The sequence below is a fragment of the Nansenia antarctica genome (genome assembly GCF_963989245.1).
Source record: "Nansenia antarctica genome assembly, chromosome: 7".
Lineage (NCBI taxonomy): Eukaryota > Metazoa > Chordata > Actinopteri > Argentiniformes > Microstomatidae > Nansenia > Nansenia antarctica.
In genome coordinates this window covers 13,095,586-13,117,575 of record NC_137677.1, presented here as the reverse complement: position 1 = coordinate 13,117,575, position 21,990 = coordinate 13,095,586, and the positions used below count along the sequence as shown (strand labels likewise).

Sequence of the window (21,990 nt, the reverse complement as noted above, 5' to 3'; positions counted from 1 at the left end):
GTTGGTGGGTAAGTACATCCAGGGTTAGGGTTAGTCATTTGTCACCCAGCTCTCCTGCAAGAAACATCATGATGGGTAGAGGCAAAGAGCTCTCCCAAGACCGTCGCAACAATTGTTGAGCAGCATAGTAATGGCACTGGTTACTGACGGATTTCTCAACTCCTAAATGTTCCTATAAGCACCATTGGAGCTATTATCCAGAAGTGGACCACTCCACCATCAATGAAAGTGGCCTCGCAGAGGAGCCCCTTGCAGGACTTTGACTGGGCAGTCAGAAAGTTACTCAGAAGAGTAGCCCAAGAGTTGAGTTTATTTCATCAATGAAACCTTTATTTAACCAGGCAGGCCAATAAGAACTCATTCTTATTTACATTGGCGGCCTGGCAAAAGCCTCTTGGGGGGAGGGGGGGCTGAAAATACATGTTAAAAACAAAAGAACACACATGACAGACAGCAGCACACATGCAAGCATTTCCAGCACAGTTAAAAGATAGAAACATACAGACATCTCTAACACCACCTCCACTTACATACAGTCACAGCATCAATTATAAGTTAAAAGGACAGCGTCACACATCCACATAAACCCCCACAACAAAAGCACACTAACAGAATACACAATTAGCATACATACAGTATGCAAATTTGAACAAACACAGGAAGTCAACAGGCATGCATGGGACAGACAGTAAGCAGCCAACAGGGAAGGTTTTGAAAAACAGTAGAGGGTTGAGAAACAGTTGCATGTGTCAGTGAGAAGGTCCATGATAGAGTCCTTAAAAGCTGCCATGGACCAGATAGGCAATGCACTCCACCGCCTGCACTCACGGAGACACCCCGGAAGACTCCATCACTGAAGAATAACTATGCCCTCATATAAGGGCCAAATTTACTTAATCCACACCCCTGACGAATCAGTAATAATAATAATCGACTAAAGAGAAAACATGTATAAACGAATTACTTCATTTGACTGGCAGTCCTAATCCTAATATCTATTGGATATGGGGAAATGGGCATTGTCCCATACCAATCTCATTCTAAAATAAGCCTTGAATGTTTTGCAAATCACCTTTTTTTGTGCTACTTTTAAGTCTGTTGTATGGAGATACCTTACACTCCCTTAACTGCCATATATGTATTTAGCATGGCTTGTTCCTTGCCTGTCAAACACACCCTCTTCAGAGTTGATGGACCTGTTAGACAGGATGCACAGCCTCTTCCCTTTTTACAGGAGTAGGAGTGTCATCCTGTCACTCTTGTTGGGTTACCATAGAGATAAGAATATACCTGTACACATCCCTTTTTGAGAGCAGGTGTTTTTTCAACACAAATCTGCCTAACTCTAAAACCAACGAGGAAGCCTGTACACAACACACTTAAACTCATAAAAAAGCAGATATATTGAATATAAAGTATTTCATGTGGTTGATCACTCTTCTTGAGCCTGCACTATGTGTGAGTCAGCCTGTAGGGTAACACATCTGCTTTGGCTGAAATGTCAGGGTGGTTTGTCAGGTTTGACCAGTGAGACTAGTACTGTTTTTTTTTGTGAGTGTTCATTACCAAGTGACGACATGACCAGACTGTGAACCAACAGCCTCGCCCCAACATTATCCATCCTGTATGTTTGTGGTAATAGATAAGAAGGGGACACCCCCAACAAACTCTCCCAAGTCACAGAAAGACAAAGACAGATTTTGCTTCAGTTATATGAAGAATGCATTTAATGAGTTGTGATGACAAAATGTCCTCCTGAGCTAGCCACACAGAATAGTAATACCAGTTGTTTCAATTATATAGCACAGACAAATCAGAAGACAATCATATTTAACTGACTGTTAATGGCCTAGCCCCAGAACATTTAAAACATGTACAACTGGAGATCACACACTGCATAGCTCATTTGATACATCATGAATAATTTCTCACATTAACGGAACTGCTGGCAGTCCTTCCAAAAAAGCCAGACTTTGAATGCCTTTATAAAACGACTGCTAAAAATACAGCTTGCTTTGGCATGTCAGACGCCAACATATATATTTTGTTTTTATGAATATACATTTATACATTCCATTAGAGAAGTTCAGTATCGCTCTCAACATTGAGCTGCCCTCTTCATTTTCAGATACCTGTATCCACAACATCCTACAAAACATATGGCCATACTATACAGCAGATTCAAGATGCTAGTGTTCTTTTAAAAACAGTATAAAATTATAACTTCCTTTTTTTTTCTCAATATCACAATACATGATGGATGTCATTGGGGATTATCATTAGGGGTGAGAATTAAATTATCCAAGAGTAAACATTAATTGGAGTAAACACCTGGAGATTTTAACAAGTTCAAGTTCTCCAATCAATGTATATTCTTGGCCAAGTGTTTTCTGTCAAATCCTAGTAGTTTGAGAAGAATCAACATTTGGCAACTGGCTTTGGTAGGTTTTCAGTGATGGTAACTGCTAAGAGCCCATAATCTGTTACACCAAAGTGTTTAAGGCAACATAAAAATAAATACATAGATAAAAAGCTAGTAGTCTGGTAGAAATGTTACAATGGAGACACTGACTGCAAGAAGTTTCTTGGTTGGACCATAATTCATATTTTGTAAGCCAGCGTTTTCATAAAGTCATAGGCACAATTTAAGCCATCAACTTGATTCATCATTTCATCCACTTCTCAGAAAAAAGGATAAAAGAGCTGATGCGGATCTAGATGAGCAGAGAAATCAAGTGATATGGTCTATTAAAAATATCATCCCAGTGCGCCGACAAGACAAAATGGATACCAGAGGAGGCTACGTCACTCTGTCTAAAATGTACAGTTAAAAAGACTACAGTGTTTGAGAGAAAAAAATAAAAAATAAAAAATAAAAACTTCATAAAAATGCCAATCCCTTACATGGCACAGACAAGCAACAAAGTGCAACCAAAGGGAGTAGTGTGTTGTCGTAGCTGCTGGCCTCTGTTGCTGTGTTGCAGTTCACAGTGTTGGGGAGGGTATAAAGTGTTGTTGTAACAGGAGGCTAACACCAGTCAGCGATATAGTCAAAGTCGCCAAACATTTCCTGCTCCCTCTCTTTCAGGACCCTGGGCTCCCGGGGGGGGGTCAGGATCGGTGCTTCTGAGGTGAACTCGTCGTCGAAGTTGCTGACGTCCTCCCTGCCCTTGATGGTGGGGAGAAAAGGTGGCCGCACCTTCTTGGCCAGCAAACCTTCCCAGTCCATATTCTGAGAAACACATGAGACAATAGATCATTAAGAGAGATGCAATAACCTTTTCACTGATTGAGATTATGCAATTAGAAATCCATGGGGAACCTACTCTGAAGAAGGGATGCTTTTTCACTTCCTCTGCGTCACGCTCTCCAGCCCCGAGGCGTCTTTCTGGATTTCTTCTCAAAAGCTGGGGGGTTAGAACAACTGATTAAGTTCCAAAGGATAGGCATTCAAATTATTTTCCATAGTCTTTTACAAGCTAATAGACATAAATACATTGTGAGATGCAAATCAAAATCAAACCGGACCCTTCTCATGATGGAGATGGCTTCTGTAGAGAGGAATCTTGGGTAGCGAACTTCATCATTTACGATGCTGTCGAACACCTCCTCTTCATCATCTCCAGGGAATGGGGACTGTAAGTCACAAGAACACAAACAGACAACATTGTTGTGACAGGTTCTTATCTTTCAAAGACAGACAATGACGTGGCTTCTGGAGGTGTGTCCAGAAACATAGCCCGGATGAGCCCCTCAACCAGGTCTCGGGGTGGTAAAAGGGTAGCCCCTCTGCCCCGAGCCTGGTGGAGTGGAGAGGAAACAACCACCCATACGCCGAAGAAGAAGAAAGACAGAGGAGAGGTGCAAATGCTAATGCTAATGCTAGTGCAAATGCTAACCACTCACCTCCCCCACCAGCATCTCAAAGATGAGCACACCGAGGCCCCACCAGTCCACTGCACGCGTGTACGACGTCTCTGTCAGCACCTCAGGGGCCAGGAACTCTGGTGTGCCACAGAATGTACTGGTGCGGTCCTTGAACCCCATATCTACAGGAGACAGAACATTAACCATATGTCAACCATACACCAGACAGTTATTAGACACAGCGCTTCACTTGTGTTGCAGTACAATCATAGTGGCCTAAGATGAAATTAAAACAGTTTCTTCACCCACCTTCTTTACAAAGACCAAAGTCTGCGATCTTCACATAGCCCTCTGTGTCCAGCAACAAGTTATCCAGCTTCAGGTCTCTGGAGAGAACATTCAGAGAATGTCATAGGGGACATGTTAGTGAATACTGTACCACACAATCTACCATTGTAACACAGTTGTGAGGAGCTCTGAATGTGTGAGCGTGTGATGCGTACCTGTACACTATTTTATGGTCATGGAGGTACTGTAGTCCCAAAACCACACAAGCAGCGTAGAAACTGATGGAGAGAGGAAATGAAGCAGTCTCAGAGATATGCAGCAAAAATAAATAAATAATCACATTTCCTAGATTGCAATCATTTAAAAAACACTGTATGTACAAGAAAAATAAACAGTTGCCCAAACAAATACAGCATACAAACCCAAATTAAGACTGCATTGCTTTGCTCTAAAACTTGATATGAGGATCAGAAAAAATGTGAGATACTCACACGGCCCGTGTCTCATTGAATACATCTGCATGTATGTGCATCATGAGGTCTCCGCCCGCTGAGTACTCCATGACAAAACACACGTGTTCCTTGGTCTGAAAGCAGGCGAAGAGGTTGACCAGGAAGGGATGGCGGACGCTGTTCACCGTCTCGAAGATCCTCTTCTCACACATGAGGCTGAGGGCACAACAGTGCACAATCATTTAAACACAACTACTGTACTACTAAAAACACCACAAATCATCTTAGTCATATTTCCAAGTTATCGTTTGACTTGCCAATTCCTAAGATTTCAATGCTTCAGTGACAACCTACATTGAATTAAAGGCATACGTAGGCCTATACAGTTTGGAAATGGACTTTGGTAATTCAATTCTTAAACCTGCACACATAACGTGACTGCGCCTACCTGTCCACCTCATCACGTGCTACGATGTCCCCTTTCTTCAAAGCTTTGATGGCAAACATTTCACCAGTGCTTTTGTATTCAGCCAGTAGTACCTGTTATTCAGAGAGGAGTGATTGATTCTTGTGAGCAGATGAAGTCAATAAAAACTTGCTATTAGTTGTTCACAGTGAAGCAACATTATGTGTGAGGTTCAGCCTGCGCTTACCTTTCCAAAGTGTCCTCGGCCCAGAACCGCCACACATTTAAAGTCTTTGAGATTGAACCGGAACTCCTCTTCCCTAAATCCAGAGAACATGTCTGTTCAATAACCATACAACTAGGTACTGTATATGACCTAAATAAATGCCATATTGGTCACGCCAATCACCTCAAATTTAAGATCAAGACTTATTAAGGAAAGGAAAACATCTTAAGGAGAGAGAGATTGTGATGATGGTCCCTAACAAGACATTATGGGGAGGGTGACATACTTTGTTTGGGTTTCTGTCTGTGGGACAGCGATCAGCTCATGGTTTGACTGCTCCTCCACTGGTTTGGCCCCCATGCTGTTCCTGCTGTCATTCAGGAAGTCAAATGTACTCAAGGCATCCTGGGGGAAAAACACAAACCGAGTTCAAAGTAAGAAACTCTAAATGTAAATGTACAGGCAGTACTTTGTATTTACAACTGAATCATTTAGCGAACACTCTTCTCTTGACATTAAGTGGAGTGCAGATGAGAGGGCTGTAAAAACAGCGAGCATAAAGTAAGAATGGTCAGTAAACCCCCTGATATACTGTAGGTGTTAAAATCTGGCTCCATTGCAAACAACAACAAAATCATGCCTTCAAATGAGGTGCTGGCATAAGGCATAAAATGGACTGCATTCATATCTACCTGCACTTCATCTCCATCTCCAATTTTGCTTTCCAATATGGGCCCTCCAAACTCTAAAGCCATAGCATGGCGCTTCGAGTAATGTCTAAAATCTTTCTCAAAGTCCAATGAGGTCACCGTAGGGTCACTGAGGAGAGAGAGAGGGAGTTCAGGAGGGGGGCTGACAACATGCAGCTTTCATTCATTGCAACTTTTATAAACATTATAAAAAGGGACAATCTGGGATTGGTACATCCATTTTTATTACTTTTTAAATATAGCAATTGATTCTTCAAGAACAAAATCACAAGCTTAGTTCAACTTTTTTACCCCATCAGAACTCAAAATATAAATTGGTTTTACTGCATTGTTTGTAAACATTGGAATAGGGGTGGGACGATTAGAAAATGTCATGTCACGATTATCGTGGGCAAAATAATCGCGATCCACGATATTATCGCGAGAATTAAAAAAATAAAAAATAAAAAAAACTTTTTTTTGAATGCCAATAAAACACACTGTAATCACTTTAACTTAGATTTTGTTGTATTTTTGTTGAATCATGTTAAAACATTAACATCATTTTAAAAACATCTTGACAAAAATAAAAATCTTTAATAAAATCTTAAATAAGGTAATGATAAATTATAAGGTATCACTGCATAAATAAAGGGAAAAAATACTGTCAAACAAAACTTGAACACTGACACTTTTCTGTCATCAAACTGAGTGCTAGCCTTGTGGCTTAGAGACTTGAAAGCTTCAAGATAGGTTAAAGTGCAAAAATGTCAACATGTTCACTTTTTCTGCCTTTAGCTGTGCTCGGAGAGGTGTGAGTATGTGCCCACTGGCACTAAACACTCTCTCTGAAGGAACACTAGTTGCAGGTATGCATAGAAGCCTGCGTGCAACCCTGGAAAGGTGAGGCAATGGACACGGGGCCGATGCAGCCATGGTGAGAAGGCTAGCATACGTTAGTGACTGACTGACAAGGCTGACTTGACAGTCACGTTACCCATGCAGGCTGAACAATCGCGCGAGACAAATTTCTGTGAGGATATTCGCGCGCGGCTCATGTGAGAAATCTCAATTATATTACTATTTATTTATAACATACGATTATTACATCCTCCCTCTCGCCAGTTTGGGGCAACATAGACTTCTCCCCTGGTGCCACGGATAGGGGTTTCAAGCGGTGGGACAGCAAAGGGATGGTTACTATCGGACATTTATATGATACGGAAATACTACTTTCATTTGACCAATTATGTAAGAAATATGACCTACCACGAAATGAGTTTTTCAGATACCTTCAGATACGAAGTTTTTTAAATAGCCAAAAAGACACTGGCCTCTGTCACCATCCCTCTCCGCTGGAGGAGATAGTCTCTGCTGGAAAGACGAGAGGCATTCTGGGGCTTGGGTATAGAGCACTTTCGAAATATGATAAAGGCAAACCTGCATTTACGCCCAAAGACTGGAATAATGACCTGAACATTAATACTGATGCAGCAACTTGGTCACTAATATGGCAATCGGCAAACGACATCTCAATCTGTAATAGGACGAAGGAAACGCAATTTAGACTACTACAACGTTTGCAGATTACTCCCCAACTTAGACATAAAATGGATCATAACAAATCGGAAATGTGTACAAAGTGTATTACCGAGGTTGGGAGCTTTGTTCATTGTGTTTGGACTTGTAGATATATAGATGATTACTGGAAAGGTATAGTGGATACAATTCATCTAATTCTAGATGTTACATTGGATAAGGACCCCATGTGTCTATTGTTTGGGTTGCCAGACAAACAACTTAAAAGTATGCATTCCAAAAGACTTCTGTGTATCCTCACTTTTTGTGCAAGGAAAAATATATTGCTGAAATGGATAGACTGCAAACCGCCTACAATAGCTGGATGGCACAAGGTCATTTTTGATATGATTCCTATGGAATATCTGACATATAGGTCTAAGTGTAAGATAAAGACATTCTATAAGATTTGGTCTCCGTTCTTAGATTATATTGGTACCAGACTGGCTGCCATTGTAATGAAAGGTTTGGTGGATTACACTCAAGAAAGTACACAAGACTAATGTGTAACAGATCTACAATGTATGGGTCACAATATTATTTACTGTGCTGGTGTTGTGCTGCCGCTGTGTTTAGGACTGTAAGACATGGATGCTGTCTCCGATGGGGGTGATCCCCCCATATATTATGGCATTTGTTGTCATTTTCTTTTCTGTTTATTTCTGATATGTGACATGGCCTCCTCCCCCCCTGTTGTTTTTTTTTGTTTGTTTTGTTTTGTTTGTCTTTTGTTTTTTGTTTGTTAGTTTGTAAAAAAAAAAGAGAAAGAACATTTTCTGTTATTGTTTATGGACAATGTACTGCATAACAAAGTGCAAAACTAGTTTTCTACTATTAATGGGACAATAACCTCCCCCACGGACACTAGTTGTTGTTGTTATGTCCTGTTGTGTACATGACTCTGTGAAACTCAATAAAAATATTAACAACAACAACAAAAAAACACACATAGGTCACATACATTAATACATACAATAAAAACAGACAGATCAAATCATGATACAGGTGATGGTACTCCTGCTGGGCATTGCTGCCTGACGCACCTCCAACAGTGCCTTTAGAACAGGTGTGCTGTGACACATCACTGAACACCTATGTGGGCCTAACTGGGTCATCAGCTGGGGACCACCAGTCAGACAAAGCAGTGTTTATAAAATGTAGTGCCTATTTAAAAAGTCCAGTCATTTAAAAATAATAATAATAAAAAAATAAATAAAAAACGATTATGACGATTATTCAACTAATTAAAATTCTCCACGATAAAGTTATCGCGGGTGTTTTTATCGCGATTAACGATAAACACGATAATCGTCCCATCCCTACATTGGAAGTATGCCTGAGAGGCTTGATGTGTTAAGATGCCTGTGCGTGTGTGTGTACCTGGGGGAGGAGACCTGGGTGACAGACTGTGTGTGTGTGTGTGTGTGTACCTGGGGGAGGAGACCTGGGTGACAGACTGTGTGTGTGTGTGTGTGTGTGTGTGTGTGTGTGTGTACCTGGGGGAGGACACCTGGGTGACAGACACCTGGGTGACAGACTGTGTGTGTGTGTGTGTGTGTGTATGTGTGTGTGTGTGTACCTGGGGGAGGACACCGGGGTGACAGACTCAGGTTCAGTGTCAGGGTGCTCTGAGGCTAGCTCTGGGGGCACTTGAGGGTTGAAGGAGTCGTTGACAGAGGGGATGGCTCTCCTCACCAGGCGACCCCAGGTGGCGATGTTGATGTTCATCTGAGGAGCCCGCAGGAACGTCTTACCTGGGAACACGGCAGGAGAGAGAGATGGTCACACACCACGGGCTAGCTAGTTACGTTTACTGAATATGACAAACAAAGCTGAGATACAAAAACAAATAAAACTGTGCATGTATAGACCTTGCTGTTTTGAGAAGATTTTTTTCTGCCTTTGGAGTCTCGGTCTCCTCTCGATAACTGGGTTGAAAAATGTAACCTGAGGGAAAAGAAAATGTAATAAGCACAATAATTAACAAAACAGCATGAAGATGTTTTTGCAGGATCGAATGAAACCCTGACTGTGTGTTGAGTGTGTGCTGGGGGGAAGTGGTAAGTACCTCTGCAAACAGGGTGCCCTGGGGCTCCAGGTAGAGGCACATGCCATGGCGTTGGTTGTCCAGGAAGTCCTCCAAACGTAAGAACTTGACGGCACACAGGGATCTCCAGTCCCTCCAGTAGACAGAGATCTCTAGCTCACGTGACTGCAGGACACACAAACCATGCTCCGTTAACAAGACAAAACAGCAAATCACAGCAATAAAACATTATGGTCAAATGTGAAAAGCAAAATAGGTATAAGATATTATACGTTTGTTTTAATAGCAGTGTAAATTCACATGAAGCAAATAAAAGCTTCAAATCCCGAAGCTTACAATCTAAGCACCACCAGTAGGTGGTGGGCAGAAGAGCTAGATCTGCTTTAGTTTTGGAGATGATCGATGAGCGATTTTCTTTATATAAGCTACATATATTTTTCTCTCAACACATTTTCGTTTGTTGGCAATGTCAATTGTTGCAATTTTTTTTAAAGCAACTTTAAACACGATTGAAAGTTCAGGCAAACGGGGGGGCGTTACTAAATAGTAAACCAATCCAAAACTCGGTGTAGAGACAAACCTTCACTCAGCATCAGTGGCAGGATAACCAACATGAACTGTATCAGGTGCCATCAGGTATATACGTACAGTGTTTTGATTATTCTGAATCTGTTTAGTTAAACAATATGATATAATTGATGCACTAGTCATTAATAAGTAAGTACAACGTACTAAGACGAAAACGATACGTTATGTACCCAAACTATCGATGCCAACAAATAGTTTTCTATATAGGCTTTCTATAAATAATTCAAATACAAAAAAAGCAACTCATCCCTCACCAGGGATTGATGGAACTTTACAATTTTGGGATCCGGCCAATGCCCTAAAACTGAGTCACGTCTAAAACCAGACCTCTGAACTGCAGGGGACTAAAACCAGACCTCTGAGCTGCAGGGGACTAAAACCAGACTTCTGAGCTGCAGGGGAAAGTAAGAGGCGACTTAGTGACAGCCGTCCCTGGAATTCAGTGATAGTTGCACAAGTCCAGATTAGCAAGCAGCCCTCACGTTGCCTTGAGTGCTAATCGTTCAAGGGACCAGCACACAAGAGGTCAAGAGTAAGCTAAAGGATGCGACATGAGCGCCACTTTACTTGCAACAGGCTTTAAAAGTCATAGCAGATTTCAGAAAGTCTTCTATACTTCTTTTTGACAGCTGATAGCATCAGGTCATGGCATTGTATTCTGAAAGGGCATAACCTTTAAGAAGGAAACCACCAGTGACCGATTTAGGCAAAGCTCAGGTAGCCCTAAAGAGTGATACTAATCCAAATTAGCTAGAAGAATGTTGACAGTGGGTAAGCAATCCTTTTCTATTAAGAGGGATCTGTTGTTGGCTCTCGTAATCACACTTTACCCACTACTGAAGTTCAAAGAGGTTGACTGTGGGTTATGTCACGTACACTCGATGGTGAAAAAGTGATTTTACAGCATTTGTCAGTGCTTGTGTGTAAGACAATACATTTTTAGAATGAGGGTGTGTGTGTTAGTGTGTGTGATTAAGATTACCCTGTCAAGTTCTAACGTAAACTTCTGGTCCCAGGATTGGTTACTGACTGGCCTCCAGCTCGTCTGACCCACGACAATGTTGTCCAGCTTCAGCACGGCGCTGATCTCATCTGTGGAGAGAGAAGAGCTTTATTTCCTAACTCTGAAATCAGCCTGCTGAGATTCCAATCCCTACTGGTAAAGCACTGGCAGGGAGGCTCACAGACAAGGAAAAAATCAGAACTTTGTGTGACTAAAAAGAGATCCACTGTAAATCACATCTGGTGAAAAGTTGCGCATGTTATGCCATGAAGACAAAACTGGTTTAACATACGGGAGGACCCAACACTTAACTGGACTGGTCGTCGGTTCTGGCTCCTTTGTTTTTGCTAGCCCTGCTCATGAAGGAAGAGCGGTTCTCGCTGGGGCTCCAGCCGGGGAGAGAGGTGGAGGAGGTCTTGCAGCGCCCTGGGACGCTCTCGAGCAGGTCCTGACAGCCCATGAGCCTCACGTCCAACGTTCCTGTCACACACACAACACATGGAGTCAGGACCAGGACTTTCAGTCATGTGATCTGGTGACTGGGAGGTTGCTGTCCTCATATCTAAGGTACCTACCACTGCTTTTGTGTCCTTAACCGCTAACTGCTCCAGGTGCACTGACTATGGCTGGCCCTGAGCTCTAAGCTCTAATCTCTTAGAGATTGTTGTCTCGGAATGTTATCATACTCCAACGATTGACTGCACAGCAAATAAAGCATTGTTTCGTTTGCGTGTCCTAGGCATGAGTGATAAGAATAACATTATGGGGGGGTTAAAGGAGGATCTTACCCGTCAGTGCAGCAGGCTTGGCCACCGTGCTGTACTGGTTGTGTGTAGGGATCATGCTCTGCCGCGGGCTCAGAGGCGGGGACACCACCGCGGCCAGCTCCTCCATGATGAGCACGCTCTTGGGGTGATTTTTGGGGAGTTCGCTGAGTCTCTGCTCCAGGGAGAATTTCAAAATGTCCAACTTCTGACTGGACTCGTTAAACCGGGCATGAGCCTAGAAGATTAAAGAACAAAGAAAGGTCAGCCCCTTAAACATCTTCTGACATAATAATACACTAGCTTAAGAGATAATTGACCAAAACCCTGTGTGCTCTTAATCACATTCTACACTGACATAGGATTGCAGCCTTGTTAGCTTGAGACTGAATTGTCCTTACTGCAACACATCATCAACAAGACCGACACTGAATAGACCTGCAACATGTTACTCTGGATCACTATAGTAGACTTACTAGGCTATAATACTGTACCCTATGCTACTGTAGGTACTGTCTAAAAAAAGTCCATATTGAGTGGTTGTGTGTGTAAAGTGCTGGCCTCACCTCAGAGAGGGCTTTCTTCTCTGTCACCTTGCCAGAGCCAAGCAGTTTCATAACGTTTTTGGCACCCTCTGCAACAGCAGTCTCTATCCGGAGGTGATGCCATAGCTCCTCTAGCCGCAAGTCCAGAGGGCTGATGATGGGCTTCACAGAGACTATGGGGGGATAGTCAAACTAGTTACTAGTTACAAGTTTAGATAGTCAAGCTAAGTACATCCAACTTTATACTGAGTATAGGGTTAGGGTATATATATAAGTTTATACTGTATAAATATGTACTACTGAGTATAAAGTTCACATTGAGTATAAAGTTCTGAGTATAAAGTTCACATACTGAGTATAAAGTTCACATTGTCAACATTATTAAAACGGGCAGAACACAAAGATAAATGAATGCAAAGATAAATGAATGCAAGTTGGAGAGAGATGTGTCTAACCCCTACCATCATTATTCTCATAGTTCACGTCGTTGTTTTGGCTCGATTTGAGAATCTGCATCCTGATGAACTCTATCTTTGTCTTGCTGTCCTGGAGCATCTGTTGGGCGGTCGCTAGCAACTTTCGATCCTGCAGACGTAGAGAGAAAGAACATGCAGACTTTATCAAAGTTTCAAGCATGGTCAACACCCTTAACACAGAGAAGTGGCTCTAATGAATATAAACCAAAGTAAAGTGACATTTTGAACAGGAAGTTAACCACATCAGGGAGAGAACACTGTAGCTTCCTCTCACATTTTCTCCTTATGGTCAAAGCCAAAGTGTAGTAGCTGTGCAGGTGATTAAATAAAAAAAGTTCCTTTGGGGCTTCTTAAAACAAATGAGGGTTGGCTCCTTTAACAAATGACAGCTGCTGGGCTTTGTTACAAACAACAAGGAGAAACAGATGATTCAAACAACCCAGAAGGGATATCGGTGCTGACATTGGTCTCAGACTGTAGCTCACTTAGTTTTCCATGCTCCTCTGAATCATCCATTGAGTGTTAGAGTAATTAAATACTGGGTTACCCCCCCCCCCCCAACATAAATGGAAACAAAGAGTGTGGGGTAGAGCTACCTTTGAGGATCCGTTGGAGTACATCTGGATCATATTTTCAGCTCCTTGTTTCACTTTAAGCTCAATGTCGTTCTGTTTCTTCAGGGCTGCTAATCTGCTGTTGTTTGCACACATCCGCGACACGCTGCCGGGGGTGTTTGGTGTGAGCGCGTACTCTGAAACTACACAAACACAATAACAGGGTGCAAACAAAAGGTGAATAAAGAAACTTTATTCCATAGAATTACATACCATTTCAGCCAACAAAGTGTTAACGTCTCATATTTAAATATGTTAAAAATAATTGTATAGGGTTGTACTGTATATTCATTCATGCCTGCCACATAAAGGGCAAACATGAAAGAAGTTAGGCGAAGAGATCAATTGCTTTATTTGGAGGAGTTTAGTAATATACTGTAGTCGATTGTCAATTTGACACACTGGAACACAGTCCAGGCGTGTGCAGACAAGCTCTGTTTCATCGAGAAACATAACAGGTTTCTGTCAGACTTTCCCAGGTGAAATGGAAAGTGTTACACACACAGTTAAATAAACAGAGAAACTAGGAAACAGACTTGTAGTGACTAACACTTTCCCTTTGGAACGCTCGAGTCACCTCAGCCTCTAGTGATATTTGGCTAACTAAATATAACATATCGATTACACTATATACACTATATGGACAAAAGTATGTGGACACAATTATCATCTGGGGCTTCCAACTTTGTAACAACAGTTTGGGGAAGGCCTTTTCCAGTTTCAGCATGACAAAGCATACACAAAGTGAGGTCCATAATGACGAGTTTGCCGAGTTTAGTCTGGAAGAACTTGACTGGCCTGTACACAGAGCTCTGACCTCAACCCCATCCAACACTTTTGGGAAGAATTAGAACGCAGACTGGAAGCCAGTCCTTCTCACCCAACATCAGTGCCCGACATCATTAATGCTCTTGAGGCTGAATGGGAGCAAGTCCCCACAACCATATTCTAAAATCGAGTAGAAAGTCTTCCCAGAAGAGTGGAAGCTGTTATAGCGGTAAAAAGGTGGGACCAACTCCGTATCAATGCCCATGGTTTTGGAATGAGAAGTTCAACAAGCACATGGGTGTGATGTTCGGGTGTCCCAATACTTTTGGCCATACAGTGTATGTCCAGATACCAAATCCTTTGCTCCGTTCCAGATTTCCTACAATGATAAGCTCTCATGAAATACATTAGATATCATCCTCTCAGAGCCTGAGTACAAAGCATGTCCAATCCCTTTCATTCATTCATTTCCAGCCATGAGGTAAAGGTACCAGAGGATGACAAGTGTTTGTGTTAAAGGCCTCAGGGCTTTCAGATATTACCTTCTGCAAAACGAGAGACAATTAAACAGACTACACTCTCTTATGTGGAAAGTTAATGACCTACTACCACCACTCTAACTCAAGATATACAGTAAATTGCACAGTGTACAGTATACAGAGAATCAGTGTTTGAGCAATACACTTCAAGGCATAGGAGAGACCATGCTCCAGACTGTGTATACACTATATAACTCAGATTTGCAAGCTAAAAATATAATATATATTTTTTTTATCTTCAAAAGACCTCCCTGAAATCTAAACACTTCCAACGTCCTTCCTGTAATCTTTAGGGGACAGCTCGAAAAGATGGCAAAGACAAAAGATTAGGTTATTTTATCGTCAACAAACAAGGGATGTTTGCTTGGTTGGGTTAAGGTTTTTCATGCAGGGCAACATACAGTATAACATAGGCTACAACATTAACACAGTTTGTTTTTGCTATGCAATGATGTTTGGGGTGGAGGAAGTTAAGAGTTTAGGAGGGTTCTATGTCCATGAGCAAAGGTTTTATCCAGACAGAATACTGGAAAGTTTGACTGTGTTAGAGATGGTGGGAAAAGATGTCTGTGTTAGAGATGGTGGGAAAAGATGTCTGTGTTAGAGATGGTGGGAAAAGATGTCTGCCTCATAAACACCCACCTGTCTATTCTCCCTCACTCTGGGGAAATCGGGTGCCTGCTTGCTCATTCTGAGCAAATCCTCCCTGTGTTACACCATCGACCTTCCTCATACACTTAACTGAGTAAACACTGGGCAGTAGTCAGTCATTCACAAAGGCTCATGTGTGGATGGAGAAAAAAAAGGAACCTTGTAGACGGCATTGAGTAAATCATGCTATATGGATACATGGGTATGTACACCACACAGTAACAAACTAACCAATGCAGACTGGCACAGTGTAAGATATGTATGTAGCTCTTATGGGGCTCTTAGGGGTAAATCTAGCATATGCGCATTTATTTTAGCAGACTTCAGCCTTCCCTTCATTAGTAGGTAGGGATGGGAATCGAGAACCGATTCCAAATTGTTCATATCATCGGAATCGTATCTATCGATTCCGGCAGGTTTTTCTGACAGTTGCACGTTGCAAATGTCATGATGTCAAACTCTGTGGAGTGTAACGTTTTATTTAGTCGCAACAAGGACGGTATTCATGCGTCAGGCTATGCCACAACACCTGGTATCCATTTGCTAATTTTGGTTGAGAAAGCTGATATTATGATCTAAAATGTGACAAACAAAGTCAAACGAAATACAACGTTGTGGAATCGAAATGGTAGACGACCATTGCCACTGAATAACGCACCCATTGCTACTTTGCGCTGCGTCAGTTATTGCTACCAATGTGTTATGTGCCTGTTAAATGTTATATTTGGTTCCAGCATATTCCCTTTTGAAAAGGAGTATTGTAATTTGTTCAAATATTACTATACTATAACTATATATTACTATAATATGACTATTTTGTAATTCATTCATAAACATGTTCAAACGTTATTAGGCAGACATTCTACACTGTGTTCAGAGACTCAAGAGATAATAAAACAGCTTCGTCAACGCTGAAAACCTGTGTAGGCCTACTTTTTTTCCGACACAGAAAATTGATCAGGAATTGATAAAGGAATCGATAAAGAATCAGACCGATAAGCAGAATCGATGATGGCATCGGTATCAATAACATCTTATCAATTCCCATCCCGTAGTAGGTGTTGAATATTGATGCAAGTATCCTCAGCATCATGGAGGTGTGAATAAAACAATGGCAGAGTTTCTGTCCAGTCTAACGTCCACTTAAACAGGGTTGACACTGACAGATTCTGTATAATATGATGACATGGACAAAACGTTTCCCTTTCTCCCACATGACCCCCACCATACCTAGTTCCTCTGGGTCCTTCACCACAATGTGGGCATTGAGCTCCTGCAGCTCCTGATGCAGCTCCTCCACCTTCTTGTTGGACTTCTTCAGCATGTTGTCCACATAGGCCAAACTCTTCTTGTCGGTGGTGACTTTGCGCAGGTTCTCTGCCCCCTCCTTGATTTTCAGCTCCTTGCGGATCTCCCTTTTAATCTGGTCTTTAATCTCCTCCAGTTTCTGTTGCACCATGGTGTCTGACAGATCCAGGTTCTGGCCCAGCCCCAGCCGCTCTGACACCATGTCCCCCCTGGCATCTCCCTGGAAAAAACACCACAACAACAAATTAAGTAAAGCAACATTCAGAGAAACAATGTGAAAGGTCAGTTCTATCTTTCTAATTTAAAAACAAACAAACACTCCGCCAAATAGAGTGGCCACCTGTGTTTCTCCCCATGGCTGGTTTCTCTGGCAGTACCTACCGTCTTACTGACACAGCTGTTATGTAATGGGATAAAGTGAAAGCTAATCAGTGGCTGGGGAGGTACAGGGCCTCTCAATGGTGCTACTATACGCTGACCTCAAAACACAACAGCTGACCTTAACAAAAGCCCAATGGCCAGACAATACCAAGGAATGCCAGTGAACACGTCACTGCCAAAGGGTACACCACACTGGACAGGGGGCCTCACAGGCCTAGTGCATTGTTTCAGATAGCCCACAGCAATTTAAGGATTAGTGTCAAGCATTTCCTGAAACCATCAAGCAAAAAGTTGTTGTACATCAGGTTTCTAGACATACTGTACCTATGAGAAATCACCATCTATGCACTGGTTGTAAACACTAAACAGCTAATGCTATTTTATGTGAGAGCAAGTCCTGTGTTCTGAATCCATGAACTGATCACAATCTTTTCAGATTGTTCTGCATTCAAGAAGAACGTTTGAATTGAGGACATTCCCTTGAGTGAAGTCAACATTCCCTTAGGGGAAACCAAGGTTTAGATTAGAACGTAGCCTAGTATTTTCACTAAAAAAATATGCACAAACATTTGGTTTCCTTGAACTGAGGCTACCCCACTAACTAAATGCATGGACACTAAACATGATTTATTACCAGACTGCAAACGTAGTTTGGCTATCTGCTATCAATGGGGTGGGGCGCACATTGCCTTCTGAACGCTGTAATAACAACTACTACAAATAATTGCAGAAAAGCTACGGCACACTGTTGATGCATTCATAAAAACACACATAAAATCTCAAAACAGAGAGATAAAAGATTCAATCATTTTGTCAAAAATATGTGGCAAGAAAAGAGAAAAAACACTCGTTGTTATAAGGTGTATTATCAGAGTTATGCAAGGCTTCAGCAAAGCAGATTGTTTGATCGTAAATGGGTCCATTTTGATCTACAGCTACTAGTAAACAACACATCTCATAGACAATATTACATCTCCCATTAAAATAACTGTGTCCCAAGCTTTACGCTCTGGGGACAAAACAAGACAATAAAACAACAATACAACTAGCCTATAATGCAGGGAATGCCCTCCTTACCATGACATCCAGCCCAGACGGACTTACAGATCCAAGCATTTTTGAAATACAGATCTCCCCCTCCTTGTGTGTCCAAAACCAAGTTTACAACGTAATAGAGAGACAGAAAGATCCACTGTCATGAAGCACAACCATTTTGATACAGGAGCAAAAGTCTATAACACATCAGTCAGTCGGTCCTGCTCTTTGTTTTCTCTCCGGCTGCTCCTTGGACATCAGAAGAGCTGATAAGCAGTTCGGTGAGGACAGATCCTGCTAAGCCTCATACTGGATAAGATCCCACTGATGCAAGCAGACAAGTTAAGTATCGGTTACAGGGTAGGTGGATCTTAAAATAAAGTGTAACTGCACCACAGGATCCAGACACGTTCCAAAGCCGTTAAGGGTCAGGTCACAGTCGCAGCAGTAAGGAAGTAGCCTACACTGGTTGCAAAGACAAACACTCAAACGAAAACTCCCTCCATTAAGCCTATGGGAATGCATAGAAAATGACTCAGACCAAATTGGATCTGGAACTCTAGTTTCGGGTATCCCTCCCTAAAACGGGCTGCTCCGGCCCCACCCACAAACACTGACTGGCTGAAGGACAAATCTACACAGAGAGTCAAACAGCAGCCTTATTGCATAACTCACTAATTCTCGCGTTGGGAGAGCAGGTGGCCACGTGCCCTGAAACACAAGCTACAGAGGAATGACCCTCGGAGCAGAGCAATAACTATTCCATCATATCATTTCGGAATTATGATATGACTGTAAAACAGTCTCAAACTCGCATCTAACTAGTCCCAATCTCTCCCTTATGGTAATTAATGAGTGTTAAACTAAAGTAGGCTTCCCAGTTACAGTATGTGTAGTAATGCTGTACTTACTCGTCCTGTGATTAGACAATTGTTTGTTAGTCTGTATTACAATAGTCTGCATTGTTATGGTGTAAAGGCAGAATGTTTTATTAAACAGCTTTTGGACTGTTCCTTAATCCATTTGTGCAATTACAAAACATCTCAACTACAATGCAATTACAAAGCAGTAACTACATGTAGTGTGTTGGTGTTGTTAGTAGACTAATTACAGAATAACTACCTATGTCAATATTACTACACACAGGCAAGTGTTACTGTACGCATGTAAGAGTAGACCTTTTCATAATTGATGAAAATAAGTTATAACATAGCAAATTAGACCCTTTTGGGAATCCCCATTTCATATGACACAATATATCATTTGAATATAAACTCAAAGTGCAGGGTATGATCATGTTGCACAGGACACCAGGGGCATCATGTAGGCCTATCTATTGGGTGTTGTTCTGATAGGGAATACTGGAGAAAACTTGTCTTGGAAATCAAAATAAGAAATACCAAAACAATTCCATCTGTTAAAAGGACAGGTAGCCCATAGTAACTGCCCCTTATAATGTGATGGATTAGAGGAAATGATGCCAACTAGTAATAGGCCTAGGTAGTGACAGGAGTGTTCCATTGGCAGTGAGAGTGGCCACTGAGCTTTCCCTTGCTAAAGTTTGGGCAATTAGTGACTAAAAGACACCATGATTCACCTCTTTATTGTCTGAAATAAACAGGCATGCACCTGCAGCCTACTGGGCTGGGACTCCAGGTGGCCTTGTTGGGATAGGCTTAGGCATATTGGTTCTACGTTCATCAACACAAGCAGGTTGATCCTCTAATCCAGTGGTTCCCAACCCTCTCCTCGGGGACCCCCCAGCCGCTCCACATATTTGATCTGTTCCACCACCAGCTCACCTGATTCAACTGATCAAGTATAAAGCAATGATGGTTTGTACTTGATGAGTTGAATCAGGTGTGCTGGTGGTGGAACAGATCAAACATGTGGAGCGGCTGGGGGTCCCAGAGGAGAGGGTTGAGAACCCCTGCATCAGTGTGTGCCGACTCTCGACAATCCCCCTGTTCCCCCAGTCCCCCACTAAAGCAACCCGGACGCAGATACATCGGGACAGGACAGGTAGCCAAAATGTTGTAACATGAATGTCATTCAACAAGCCTTTTGGACATATATGACTATCTTTATTGACAACAAGGCAAGACGATCAAGACGTAAACCTACTCGACTCATGAGGGAGAGCCCTCTGAGAAGACCATACAAGTGTGTCTATGTATCTGGTTTTGTTCGGTTGTTGCGCTACATCGGCAACTCGTGAGCTTAGAATTATAAGGTTCTATCTCCATTTTTGTCAAAATTGAGTTTTGACATAATCTGATCCATTAGGTGTTTATTAATGTTCTTTTTAAAAATGTTGACATTTTTGAGTTAGTAATTCATAAAATACAAAGGTTCCATCTCACCAAACATAATGGAATGTCAAAACGTTGACGCTCAATATCTCTGAACTACCCTAAACGGAGATAGAACCTTATCATTCTAAGCTCACGAAATGTTGATACAATGTAACAACATCCCAGCTCGAGTTAGTAGCTCTCCCTGTCCTAACTTAAGTGAACCCTTTCTCAGCGTTTCACAGAAGTCACCCTGTTGTTTATCAACACAACGACAGCTGAAAAAACAACCCACCGGTTAGATGTAACTCGCTGACTATTGTTTAAACAATAAAGGTCATAATATTTATTGTTAGTTGAGGAGAGTTTTTTTACCTGTTGGGAATCGGCCGCCATCTTGGCTCTCAACTTTGAATCAGGAGAGAGAGAGAGACGGGTCATGTGAAGGGACACACTCCTTCCTCCCCTAGGTATGTCCTGTCTTTTCCTGCTCCCTCGATACTTCCAGACGGAATCATCAATGATGCAACGTTTCCGTGATATGTATGATTATGGAAATGTCCAGTTTTAACTTTCCTGAAACTATGTCAATTTGACATTGTCAAGGCGCACCCTGGCTCCCTCTTAGATTATAACTGATTATAGGAGCGAATATCAGTCGCGCGTCCAATGTCCACGACACATAAATGTTCTGCAAGCGAATTGAAAACGTTATCACGCTCTCTGTAACCCTGGGCACGCTCTCTTTCTCTATTCAAATCATAATCATAAGCACTTCCATGTCATGTGATCAGGAACAGGCGGCGCGCCGTGGACACATTTCCCATGAAAAGTGTTTCATACTGGGCTGCCTACCCGCCCCCCCTTCTCTCTCTCTCTCTCTCTCTCTCTCTCTCTCTCTCTCTCTCTCTCTCTCTCTCTCTCTCTCTCTCTCTCTCTCTCTCTCTCTCTCTCTCTCTCTCTCTCTCTCTCTCTCTCTCTCTCTCTCTCTCTCTCTCTCTCTCTCTCTCTCTCTCTCTCTCTCTCTCTCTCTCTCTCTCTCTCTCTCTCTCTCTCTCTCTCTCTCTCTCTCTCTCTCTCTCTCTCTCCCCCCCCCCACTAATGACAGGCATGATAATCGCGCACCTTTCGGCGAAATTCGCCGTTTTGAATCCAAAATAGGTGACCTACATTCATACTTTTTGTTTTTGTTTTTGTGCAATCTTGTAATTCTGCATGTGACCACCACTAGAGTAAATCTAAAAGAAATCAGATATGAGCACATGGAAGCTAATTTTTCCACAAAAAAAACTTTCCGCCAGGACCGCCTAGCAGGTTCCGGGTCTCGTATCCTTCTCACCTTTTTCACCCAGACCCATTTTCATGCCTGAGAGGTGTTTATTTGTGGACAATAAATATTATTTTTGTTTTGTTTTGTTTACCGATCACGGTACTCATTTGTTAGTTTTACTCTTTTATTGACAATAGTATT

The 21,990-nt window shown here is 42.1% G+C and overlaps 1 protein-coding gene across 1 annotated transcript; it reads right to left on the bottom strand.

Annotated features, from left to right (window-relative positions):
- Window positions 1-1,729: 1,729 nt before the first annotated feature.
- pkn2b (protein kinase N2b) lies at window positions 1,730-20,922 on the bottom strand. The gene is made up of 22 exons (XM_080535574.1): window positions 20,895-20,922; window positions 16,732-17,029; window positions 13,526-13,686; window positions 12,915-13,038; window positions 12,475-12,626; window positions 11,933-12,146; window positions 11,457-11,624; window positions 11,124-11,233; window positions 9,575-9,718; window positions 9,378-9,453; window positions 9,086-9,260; window positions 5,932-6,058; window positions 5,526-5,644; window positions 5,261-5,333; window positions 5,056-5,147; window positions 4,647-4,823; window positions 4,371-4,433; window positions 4,177-4,253; window positions 3,907-4,049; window positions 3,529-3,636; window positions 3,327-3,407; window positions 1,730-3,232 (listed from the first exon to the last, which is right to left on the bottom strand). Exons 1-22 carry the CDS (start codon window positions 20,913-20,915, stop codon window positions 3,029-3,031), a joined length of 2,907 nt encoding a protein of 968 aa, XP_080391700.1. The 5' UTR covers window positions 20,916-20,922; the 3' UTR covers window positions 1,730-3,028.
- Window positions 20,923-21,990: the final 1,068 nt, after the last annotated feature.

Excerpts from the sequence above, each read along its gene's own strand:
- pkn2b (XM_080535574.1), bottom strand. The coding sequence starts at position 20,915 with ATGGCGGCCGATTCCCAACAG. Across the intron at positions 17,030-20,894 it reads TGGCGGCCGATTCCCAACAG|GGAGATGCCAGGGGGGACAT; the intron begins GTAAAAAAACTC and ends TGTTTTTTCCAG. Across the intron at positions 12,147-12,474 it reads AGAAGAAAGCCCTCTCTGAG|GCTCATGCCCGGTTTAACGA; the intron begins GTGAGGCCAGCA and ends TTAATCTTCTAG.